This window comes from Tarenaya hassleriana, unplaced genomic scaffold, assembly GCF_000463585.1.
Source record: "Tarenaya hassleriana unplaced genomic scaffold, ASM46358v1 Cleome5, whole genome shotgun sequence".
NCBI classification, from domain to species: domain Eukaryota; kingdom Viridiplantae; phylum Streptophyta; class Magnoliopsida; order Brassicales; family Cleomaceae; genus Tarenaya; species Tarenaya hassleriana.
In genome coordinates, this window is record NW_010967707.1 from 3,116,438 (window position 1) to 3,126,698 (window position 10,261).

General features: G+C 40.0%; 4 protein-coding genes across 6 annotated transcripts in view; 2 read left to right on the forward strand and 2 right to left on the reverse strand.

Annotated features, from left to right (window-relative positions):
* Positions 1-1,890, forward strand: part of LOC104826576 — a 3,133-nt gene extending 1,243 nt beyond the window's left edge. Inside the window, exons 5-10 of the mRNA XM_010559338.2 lie at positions 1-100; positions 167-218; positions 294-440; positions 524-623; positions 1,008-1,134; positions 1,348-1,890. The exon at positions 1-100 is cut by the window's left edge and continues 7 nt beyond it. Of these exons, the coding sequence (XP_010557640.1) occupies positions 1-100; positions 167-218; positions 294-440; positions 524-623; positions 1,008-1,134; positions 1,348-1,810 (989 nt within the window). The 3' untranslated portion in view covers positions 1,811-1,890. The remainder of the gene's footprint in view (positions 101-166; positions 219-293; positions 441-523; positions 624-1,007; positions 1,135-1,347) is intronic.
* Positions 1,891-1,928: 38 nt separating this feature from the next.
* Positions 1,929-4,189, reverse strand: LOC104826574 (prefoldin subunit 1). The gene is made up of 6 exons (XM_010559337.1): positions 4,076-4,189; positions 3,798-3,851; positions 3,070-3,175; positions 2,887-2,893; positions 2,691-2,775; positions 1,929-2,241 (listed from the first exon to the last, which is right to left on the reverse strand). Exons 1-6 carry the CDS (start codon positions 4,097-4,099, stop codon positions 2,131-2,133), a joined length of 387 nt encoding a protein of 128 aa, XP_010557639.1. The 5' UTR covers positions 4,100-4,189; the 3' UTR covers positions 1,929-2,130.
* LOC104826573 (tRNA pseudouridine synthase A) lies at positions 4,178-8,453 on the forward strand. 3 transcript variants are annotated; one of them, XM_010559335.2, is made up of 10 exons: positions 4,178-4,195; positions 4,333-4,495; positions 5,009-5,114; positions 5,325-5,512; positions 6,033-6,178; positions 6,337-6,428; positions 6,546-6,913; positions 7,164-7,227; positions 7,644-7,706; positions 8,122-8,453. In XM_010559335.2, exons 2-10 carry the CDS (start codon positions 4,428-4,430, stop codon positions 8,305-8,307), a joined length of 1,281 nt encoding a protein of 426 aa, XP_010557637.1. In that variant the 5' UTR covers positions 4,178-4,195; positions 4,333-4,427; the 3' UTR covers positions 8,308-8,453. The 3 variants fall into 3 exon arrangements, with proteins under 3 accessions (XP_010557637.1, XP_010557636.1, XP_010557638.1); XM_010559334.1 differs by lacking the exon at positions 4,178-4,195 and having other exon boundaries at positions 4,295-4,495; XM_010559336.1 differs by lacking the exons at positions 4,178-4,195; positions 7,644-7,706 and having other exon boundaries at positions 4,300-4,495.
* A 365-nt stretch (positions 8,454-8,818) lies between these two features.
* LOC104826577 (pollen receptor-like kinase 1) overlaps positions 8,819-10,261 on the reverse strand; it is a 3,216-nt gene continuing 1,773 nt past the window's right edge. Inside the window, exons 3-4 of the mRNA XM_010559339.2 lie at positions 9,927-10,256; positions 8,819-9,817 (exon numbers count right to left, since the gene is read on the reverse strand). Of these exons, the coding sequence (XP_010557641.1) occupies positions 9,153-9,817; positions 9,927-10,256 (995 nt within the window). The 3' untranslated portion in view covers positions 8,819-9,152. The remainder of the gene's footprint in view (positions 9,818-9,926; positions 10,257-10,261) is intronic.

Sequence of the window (10,261 nt, forward strand, 5' to 3'; positions counted from 1 at the left end):
AGCTCATATATATTGCTGAGACCACAGCTGCTTCTGGCTACCCATGTATGGAAACAGGAGAATTTGAGGAGAGTTTTGGCAGGTTTATAGTTCGAAAAAGGTATAGCATCAAAGTTGACTTGGCTCGCTTAGTTATTTAGTTTTGATGGGGATTCTCTTGCTGCAGAGGAATCTTGAGACCAGCAACAAATGCCAAGACGTTGGATTTAATGAATGATGTAAGTCTATTTGGCTCCTATAACCCTAAGTGACCGATTGAGCCTGTAGTAATGCAGCGTCTTATTTCTGATTAGAATGCTCGAAAATGTCTTGCCACTTGTAGAGTAGAGACGGTTGACAAAGACGGTGCCCAAAAACTTGTCCCGGACATATGCTTGCCTTTGAACTTGGCCTTCTATTTGCCAGGAGCTATGAATGTGAATCCTCAGCGCTATCTCCAGGTGGGGAACCATGAAGACAATCTATATGGAGTGTGTTTTCGACAGCAATATTTCAGCTTTTCCTTGATAATTATATTCTTTAGGCACTCTTCCAAGCGTGTCAGAACTCTGCAAATGCATCACTTGGACGGACGCGATTCAGATTGATCAAGAAATCTGTATCTGAAGTGCTTGAACTTGAGGGTAAGAAAGCCTTTCTTTTTCATTTCAAGTTTCTCATCCCTTTGCACTTATGTCCTTTCATGGATGAAATTACCTTATTGGGGTTTGAAACCTGGCACACTTCCATATACTTTATGGCTATATCCATCAAACGAGAGAAATGTATTTTTGGTGGGTTGTAAATGGATGTTATTAAGATAGTTTGGGATGCGTTTTTTCTGCATAGCTTTTAAGTGCATTAACACAGTTTGTGCAAAGGGTAGCATTCCAAAGAAAGGGGACACCCTATCCATGCTTTTGCTTGTTAGCCCTTAGGTTTTTGTCTGCATCTAATCCTGGTTTAGTTTGCTAAATTAGTTAGAGAGAAAAGGGTTAATGAACAGCCTCCCCTTTGTTTTGATGTAGGAGAGTATGATGGAGTTGTGATATGTCTTGGTTCCAAAGTCAACGATCTTCCGGAGCTCACAGGAAAGCTTCCCTTGAGGACATGCAGAGGTGTCATCGCCCACCTGCAGCTACCCGAGACTTCAAGGTTATGATTCTCTCGTTTTTCTATTACTTTTTAAAGATTTATAGGGCTTTTGAGTTCAGCAATAATCTAAATAAATGGATTTCCTTGATGTGTAAACTTCAAGAGAAAAGTAATAACTCTAAAGATACTTTGATGTCCTTACTCCTTAGGACCTCCACTATCATGTCTAGTTGACAGATTATTCCTTTGTCTCGAACTCTCTCTGTCAATCAGGGGAAATTACCCGGAGAATGGACCGTCGATTTTGTCAGATGCATGGCTCGCAGTTCAGGGTCCTCGTAGTTTACTCGTGGGTTCCACATGGCAATGGCAATCAAGAGATTATTCACCGGATGTCCCAGCAGAGGAAGCTTCAAAAGCCCTCGAGGAGCTTCTTCCAAAGGCAACTGCAGTTTATCCGGGCATAAAGGAATGGGAATTTGCAGGAGCAAAGGCTGGATTGAGGGCAATGCCTCCTCTGACCGAGAATGGATCGGTTCCCATCTTGGGATGCGTCGACAATCTGGTAGGTGCTGGTGGTGGTGGTTCTTGCAAATTCTGGTTATTTGGAGGGCTCGGTTCAAGGGGGTTAATGTACCATGCTTGGTTAGGGAAATTGATGGCCATGGCTGTGTTATCTTGTAATGAAGGAGTAATCCCTTCTGAGCTAACTTCTTGGAAGAAGGCAAGAGAGTGAGTGATACACCCATCTCAACGTTTTGCTTTGTGATGTTCTTTGTCAAAGATCAAACTGAAATGGAACCCAAAAATGGATCATCTCATCTTTCAATCTGGAAAAGAAAAACAACATTCCAAAACTAACTGGCTCATGGATATGTCCCCTCCTCTCAAAAGCTTTCCCACTCAAGGTTTCAAGAACAAGACAAGGAGAAAATGTTACTGCCAAGACTAAACACTAAACACATGCAAATGTTTTCAGCTGAAACACAAGAAGCAATACAAAATCAGAGTACGGTCCAAGCATGGTAGCTCTGTTGTCTAGAGAGCCTCTGAAGGTTACATCGTCATAGACATTATTTGTCGTGCAAGGCCGGGATCTTGCTGCAACAGCTCCCTTAAGTTGCTCTCAACCTCTGCGATCTGTTTCTCCAAGTATTCCTTTGACGTCTTAACAACATAACCAACAGGTAAATAAGTCAACCAACAGGATTCTAAAGACTGGTAGTAACCATCTAACATGATTTCAATTCCAAAGATTTTCCCTGTCAAGAGCTTGAAGGTTGGTCACAAACAATAACAAGCAGACCAACAAGTTCATAGAATTGGCCAAAGTTTAATTGTAATCTAAATTTGAGCCAAATACTCAGCTTGTTTATAAGTGGAAACCCTCCAATGATAAGTTTCACTTTTCACCCATGATCACCAGCAGATCAGAAAGAGAATTACAAACTCGGTCAAGATTATTTGTGATCTGATTAGTGCCCTACATCCAGTTTGTCTATAAGAGCAAATCCTTAAAAACTAGATTCAGTTTCAGTTTCACTGGTTATCGCCAGTTAGAGAGAGAGAGAGAGAGAAAGAGAGGATAGATGTGTATAACATCAGAAAAGACCAACCTGCAGTGAAGCAATTGCAGCCTCGCTATCTTTCAGTTTTTGCTCTTGTTCATTCTCTAGCACTGACTTGGGCTCCAGAACAAACCTGCCCACCGTATGAGACACACGAGAGATCAAACAATCAAAATCTAGAATTTACATCTCTTGAGTCCAGATACACAGCTAGAACCTCATTGAGGACTATATGTGTACTCACGTTCTTCCTGCAAAATAAAATATAAATGCAAGTCAGAAATACGATTTGACACTGCTGGTGCCTATTACGGTATTAACTTGTAGGAAAGCAAGTGCCATTAACATGAATAATAATTGCCTTCTTAAATAAAGTTGTGTTCTTTGTACTAGCGAATTGTCACAGGAAGGCAGTTCCAATCAATACCTATTGACTTGTATGTGTTAGTATCTTCCGGCAATGGACGCAACTCCTCCAAGGTTAAGAAAGCACGTTTCTTTTCTCCCTCTTTGTTACGTGCCTGATTCTGAACCTGAAATCCATACATACACCTACATGAGTTTCATGATCATAATTAAAACACAAGCCATGACTCATCTCGAGCTTCAAAGGAGTTTGAAGAGCGGCTATGTTTTCTACGATTTTCCTTCTCCGAGTTCTCTCCAGTAAGATCTTGTTTTGAGACGCACAAATCTAACAAGTAACCCCATTAAGATGCCAGAGGCTGAGTCATATTCGATCAAACCATGTATGAAAGTGATGAGCGATGCACCGAGAAAACCTCAGCTATAACAATCTCGCACTGGAAACTTGATTTTTCATTATCATACTTTCTAATCTAAAGGAAGAGGCTTTATAGCTATGGAAGTAAATTCAATTTCGGACAAAGTTGAATAACAACATGGGAACATTTGTTTCCATCAAAGCAACCGCTTTTACCTCCGTGCAACACATTTCGGTCGAAAAACTACCAACATTACAAGTTCGTTTCCAAATGATGAGGAAGAAGACCAACATTATAGTTCATCTTAACAGAGCGGTGATACATCTAAAATTGTCCAGGTTCACTTCTCTACGAAATCATAATCCAAAAAAAGCGATCAATTGCAGGGAAAACCACAAAAACACATTTATCTGAACCATGAAAATCATACCTGTTTTAGTTTCCCGGTAAGCTCAATCATTCGACCTTGAATCTCCATAAAAGCCTGCACAATTCGTACTTCAGATACGCTAAACAAAAGCTAGTTTTTTCGCATCATCTGTTTGGAGTCTGAGAAAATTTCTAGCCCTAGAAAAAAACAAGTTGCACTTTTTTCTATTTCTCATTCTCCCCCAGAAAATTTCTGGGCCACCGAAGAGAGCACATGCAGGAAAACGAATAGAATCCAGAAACTTTCTAGGAAAGTAAAGATTGAACAGCGATACTCACAGATCTGTTTGCCTCGTCCGCCATTTTTGCAGAGATCTTCGAACTTGCTTCGATTTGGCTGAGAGTTGGGGTTCAGTCTTGGTCGGCTTTTTTATTGCTTAACCGGACGGGTGATTCGTGGTAAGCGGCGGACTTGATTTTAATTTTTCAATTTTATCAGGTTTTATTTTTTATATCGATAAAACGCAAACGACAAACGCGCACAGCCGCAAACGCGGACGGGGATTTATTTTTGCATCGATGTGAATGAAACGTAGGTCCAGCATAAAACTAAATTGAGGTGTCGCCGTTGATTTCGATCCGCCGCCGCCGGATCTCTGTCCACGTTCGCCACCGTCGCATAAGAGACGCAATGGGGAGCAGAGTTTACGTTCACTACAACCACACCGATTCCTGCAACTACGCACGGTGGACCGCCAGGTCTCTCTCTCTCTCTCGCTCTCTCTCCCTGTGGAGAAACCTCATAAGTTAGCATCTTGAAGCGACTATTACACGTTTCTTGTGATGTTTGAATAGCCCATCTTTCAATTTTGAGAATATTTGGGTTTTTGCTAGAGTTTCTACTTTCTAGGTAATTACAGCTCCATGGATTCTGTTTTTACGTGTTTGGTATGCAAAATTATTGTGATTTGGAAAAAAAAAATATTGAAATTCCCTCGTGCCCATCAAGCTCCAATTTTCAGGCGCCGTTTGCTTGAACTGGGTAATGATAGAGATTCACGAAATAGAGCTTTCGATGTAAGATTTAAGATATGGAGACAAGGGTTCTCATTTTTTTTCGTCCTTTTAATTATTGAGACAGAGACATCAAATTTGAGCGGTGAAAAAATGGACACTAAAATCCTTCCTGTTGTTGCAACCTGAAGCTGAAAACTGGTTCTTGTTTATTGGATACTCAATTGCTTTTGTTTCATGGTGTTTTTTTTTTGGCAGAGAGAGCTTCCGGTTTATGTATGATAGGCCTTGGCAGCATATTCTTGATTTTTACTCAAATGTGGTGAAAGGAAGCGTTTCGGTCCCGGAGTTGTTTGGGACAAAGGTTAGTTTCTCTTAATTGCGGTGTTTATGCTGTAAAGTCCGAACCTTCTCTTTTTTCTTCACTGAACTAAAGTAATTCTTGAAAGAACTGTTTTTCTTCCGGAAGAGCTTTCTTCAACTGAGGTGAGGTGTATATTTGTGCCCGACAATGATATTTTATTATTTAGCTTGAGACTATTAAATCAAGAATCATTTTTTTGTTTGTTTTCAGAAATCTGTTGTTCACCATGATGAAGGTAAAGCTGAAAGGAGTCATTCTGAAGATGAGTTAGAGAATTCTACTGGAATTAAAGAGAAAGGCGGGAGGTGGGCAAGAGTAACATTCAAGATAGTTCTTTCATATAGTGGGTCTTCCTTTGATGGATGGCAGAAACAGCCCGGTCTACACACTGTGCAGGGGTAAGGCTTGGTCCTTTCTTTTTCTTTAATTCTTATGCTCGTTATGCTAATTATTTCGATTAGATTCGTGTACTTGACCTGTGGGAAAGAAATACCGTGGATATCTGTTTCTTCCATTGCTTGCCCTTCATGCATGTGTAGACATATATTCCTTCTCTTTTTTAGTCCTTCCTGGTTACAGTTGTAGCATCTGAAAAGCAATTAGAAAATTTTGAGTTGCGAATATGTGTGGTGTGAATTTCTTGCTGATAGTTACAGCTGGTTTATTTACTTGGTCTTCAGATATTTTGGGTATCTTGGGTTTTTGTTGTTTTTTCCTAAAATTCTAGTACTGTATCTCTTAAATAAAAGATAAGTTTTCCGTTTAATGAAGTTATCAGAGAATTGATCAAATAATAGTGGGAGGTTGAGTACTATTATCAATTGTATTCCAGCCTCTAAAAGCCATAAGAGTTTTGATGCTTCGTGTGCTTGATCTTTTTCCGAACTGATGATCATTTAAGATTTGTGGTCGTTAAAGTGTAGTAGAGAAGTCTCTCGGAGGATTTCTTGATGAGAGAAAAGCTCAGCTGCTCAAAGACAAATGTAAACCATTAGAAGGCAATGTAGTTGTGGCTGGACGAACCGACAAAGGAGTGTCTGCTCTCAATCAAGTTTGTTCGTTCAGTACGTGAAAATCTCCTCCTCATCTCTTTGACTCTGTCTTAAGATAGCTTTTCTTCCCCTAAATTAAAAAATAAAAACTAAAAAGAGAACATTTACTTCTGGACGAATTTGATTTTAATATCGTAGAACTTGCTGTTAAGTTCCTTTCTCATGTTCAGATACCTGGAGAAAAGATGTTAACCCCAATGATCTTGAATATGCTATCAACAAAGAGGCTCCGGGAAAACTTAGGGTCGTGTCTGTCTGTAAGGTATATACCGGTTTCCGTTATACATTTCTAGCCAAACATAATTGTACATGTGCGTAGTAAAGGGGATAATAATTTTGGTTTATTGCATTTAGCTGAGATATTTACCTCGTATTGCAGGTCTCCCGAACATTTCACCCAAATTTCTCTGCAAAATGGAGGCGCTACTTGTATATTTTTCCCTTGGATGATGGTAAAGGCACTGAACAATTGTGTGAGAGTGATAAGGGTCCGGAGAGCTTTGTCTCTAACAAGAGATACAGCAAGCAAAGAAATGGACTCATCAGCGAAGAAAATGTTGGAGTAATTACCAGAGAGGATAATGGTGAGATTAAAGTTGAAGAAGCCAGTGAGGAGAATGAGCTTGAAGCTAAAGAAAAGCCAAGAGACTTCAGTGTACACAAGGTTGATCAACTTTTGCGGCAGCTTGAAGGAAAATTACTATCCTACAAAATGTTTGCACGTGATACAAAAGCTGCAAGAAACGAGTAAGAATTGCCGGATGTATCTGTAGTTAGTCACGATCATAGGCATCTGTTATTTCATAGTTTAACTCTGGACCTTAGCTCATTCTACCATCTTAAAAATCTCAACTTGAAGAACCAAAGGTCTATTTCTTGGATGTTATGGGCCATAATCCTTCTTAGCCTCTTTATTGAAACGGTTGCAGCTTGATATAAATTTGTTATCTGAATGGCATTTTATTTGACTTATCATGTTCATGTTGTTTTGTTTCAGAGGTCCGCCAACTGAGTGTTTCATGTACCATGCACGAGCAGCTGAGGTCAGATTTCCATGTTCTGTAAGTGTTCTTCTCTTTTCCCTCTCATGGTGTCATCATTTTTTTTTGCCCTTGTCTCTATGTGTTCTATACTGGATTTAGGGGACTTGTATTCTATTTTCTCTGAAATCGAGTTCAAGTTAGTAGAAATTACATGTGTGTTATTCCATGGCTGTGGTTTTTTTGGAGCTTTTTCTGTTTCTTCCAAGTGTTTTGTAATTTTCTGGCCATTGCCATATCACATCCTATACATATAGATCTGGATACAGGAGTATATGCAATAATACATTGCATTGTGGTTTCTAGATTAAGCTTCTCTGGGATTCTTAGTCTCTCTTAAATTTTCTTTTCAGGTCACTATCCGAATAATTTCAGATTCAGTATCAATTTGTGCTCCTGAATCTATAGAATTGATATCTTTTAATGATTTTTATTAGGAACATGCTGAAGGAAGTAGGGTGATGTGTGTTGAGCTTGTTGCTAACCGGTTTCTCCGCAAGGTATTTACGTATATGACTGCTTGGTGTTTTCTCAAACCTAACTTGAGCATGAAATACATTGAACTTGCAAAATCCTTATTCTATTATGTTAATAGTCATATGTGAAATTTTGAACATGCATTACTTCACGAATAGTAAAGGACCACATTGCATTGCATGCACTAATGAAGGAAACATTTTTGCTTCAGTCATGGCTCCTAAGAAACTTTGTTAGATCATATAACTGATGGATAGATTTTGTATCGCTCGTGTATTTGTGTATAAACACTTGTATATGCTCATTTGTATTTAAACAGAGTAACGGATAACAGAAAAAATTTCTCACTCTGTTCTTCCTCTTTCTCTCTCATTTTCATCAGCTTGTTTTCATGTTGTCCGATCTCCTAACTCATGATGTTATTACTGTAACATGCAGATGGTTCGTGTTCTTGTGGCCACATCAATCCGGGAAGCTGCTGCTGGTGCGGAAGATGATGCATTGTTAAGACTGATGGATGCTTCATGCAGACGGGCGACTGCTCCTCCGGCTCCACCCGATGGTCTCTGTCTTTTCGATGTTGGTTATACCGACTTTGACCCTCAACATTCTCTTATCCCATGAGAGCAAAGATATTCTCTTTTTAATACATGCTTATTGGATGAAACCTTCGGGAATTTAGATAGGGAATACCTGTCTCATTGTTGTGGATGTTACTAGTATGCAATTTGATTGACATTTTACCATTAATGGTTGTTCTTCATGGAAAATTTAGCTGACCCGGAATGAGTTTATACAAGTTCACGCTCTTCTGTTTGTCGTTTACGTTCATCGGTCACAAGCTATCTGATGCACAGGTGAATGAGTTTGGGGCCACAGTATGCATTACAGCTCCATAGATAGCTCGGATTCCGAAATCAAAATCAGGTAAGAGAAATCGATTTTTCTCATTGGTTTGCTTGAAAAAGATGAGATTCTTTTTTTTGTTTCTGTTGAAAGATGGCATCATGAATCATTGACTGTGATACCAACTTCACACTCTCAGATGATGACAGGTCTTGTTTACTTGCCTTGCCTTTTGGAGTGAATACTATATATCTTTTATAGGTTAGCTGTGTGAGCAACACATGCACCATTATTGATAATCTTGTTTCTTTTCCTTGTAGAGTAGAGAAGCTGGAAAACAGCTAGAACTTTGAAAAGAACACATGAAGCATGCAAGTCGATATTCCTATGCAGTACAAAAATCAAATGACTTAACAAACACACGTTTTCTTTTCCTTTTGTTTTTGTTCCTTCCCCCCCTTTGCTTTCTCTGTGTTTTAGATTAGAATTGCTCTTACTCTACATTTTTCTTGCAGATACATTTTTGCCATAACATCACACCAACACTGTCCACGTCTGCTTGGAATTACAGAGGTAAATCCACATCCATAACACTCTTTTTTATACATTCAGAACATCTCTTTTCATGACAAATTGATGAACTCGTTTGACTTTCCTCTGGATGACTTCCCATCTGCTTCACTCGCATATGTAGAGTAGAAATCATCATCCCCGTCCCGATCTCTCAACTCCTCAATCTTATCCACGGCTTCTCTTATATCCAATCTCTTCTCCACGTCCATTTCACAACAGCTCATCCCAATCCTCAAGAGTTTCAGAATCTCTGTTTCACAATGTCCTGTCTTGCCCATATCCTTATCGAACACCTCAGGAGTCCATTCCCCTTTGAAAACCGTGTTCACCCAACTCGCCAAATCTTCCTCACTTCCTTTACCCATGTGCAAGAAATTCTCTGGGAACTTACCCGTTAGGATCTCTAGGATGAATATTCCAAGTCCCCATACATCAGTTTTCTTGGTGATGCGGCTGTGTTGCTGATACTCGGGGGATTTATATGCTACCATGAGCTCTTGTGCACTCTCTTGGTTGATCACTGGGATTAGGCCATAATCCGTGAGAAGAGGCTCAAAGTTTTCACTGAGAAGAACGTTGGACGATTTAAGGTGACCATGGGGGGCCATTAGACCAGGGAGTTCCTTGCAGAGGTATAACATTCCCCTCGCCACTCCTTTGATAATCTTCAATCTCGTCGGCCAATCCAATCCCGATTGCCCTAAAGATTGATAACCTGAGACACACCGAGATAGTCTTGAGCAAAAACAATGACTGGAATGCTCTTCGGTGATGGATTTATGTATAGAAATGCATAGATTAGGTGGTGTCAGAAGAAATCATACCGTGGAGATGGACAGCCAAGCTTCCTTTCTCAACATAGTCACAGACCAAAAGCTTTTCCTCCTTCCTGTAGTAATAAGCCACAAGGGGAAGCAGATTCTTGTGCCTTAACCTTCCTAACCTCCTCATGTGCTCTTGAAATTCTTCCCTCCCTACATTATTCATCTGTTTGAATCTCTTAACCACCATAACTGGGCCCGTCGAGAGAGCTGCCTTATAGGAGGCCCCAAAACACCCGCTCCCCAATATCTCGGCTGAGGCCTTCAACAGGTCTTGCAAGTCGAATTTTTCCCTGTCATCCCTCAAGAACGACAACTTGGTTGACTCAATTCCTGCT

Coding starts and splice junctions, on each gene's coding strand:
- LOC104826573 (XM_010559335.2), top strand. CDS start 4,428: ATGGGGAGCAGAGTTTACGTTCACTACAACCACACCGATTCCTGCAAC. Junction 4,496..5,008: donor TACGCACGGTGGACCGCCAG/GTCTCTCTCTCT, acceptor TTTTTTTGGCAG/AGAGAGCTTCCGGTTTATGT. Junction 6,914..7,163: donor ACAAAAGCTGCAAGAAACGA/GTAAGAATTGCC, acceptor GTTTTGTTTCAG/AGGTCCGCCAACTGAGTGTT.
- LOC104826574 (XM_010559337.1), bottom strand. CDS start 4,099: ATGGCGGACGAGGCAAACAGATCT. Junction 3,852..4,075: donor CGGACGAGGCAAACAGATCT/GTGAGTATCGCT, acceptor CGAATTGTGCAG/GCTTTTATGGAGATTCAAGG. Junction 3,176..3,797: donor TTACCGGGAAACTAAAACAG/GTATGATTTTCA, acceptor TATGGATTTCAG/GTTCAGAATCAGGCACGTAA.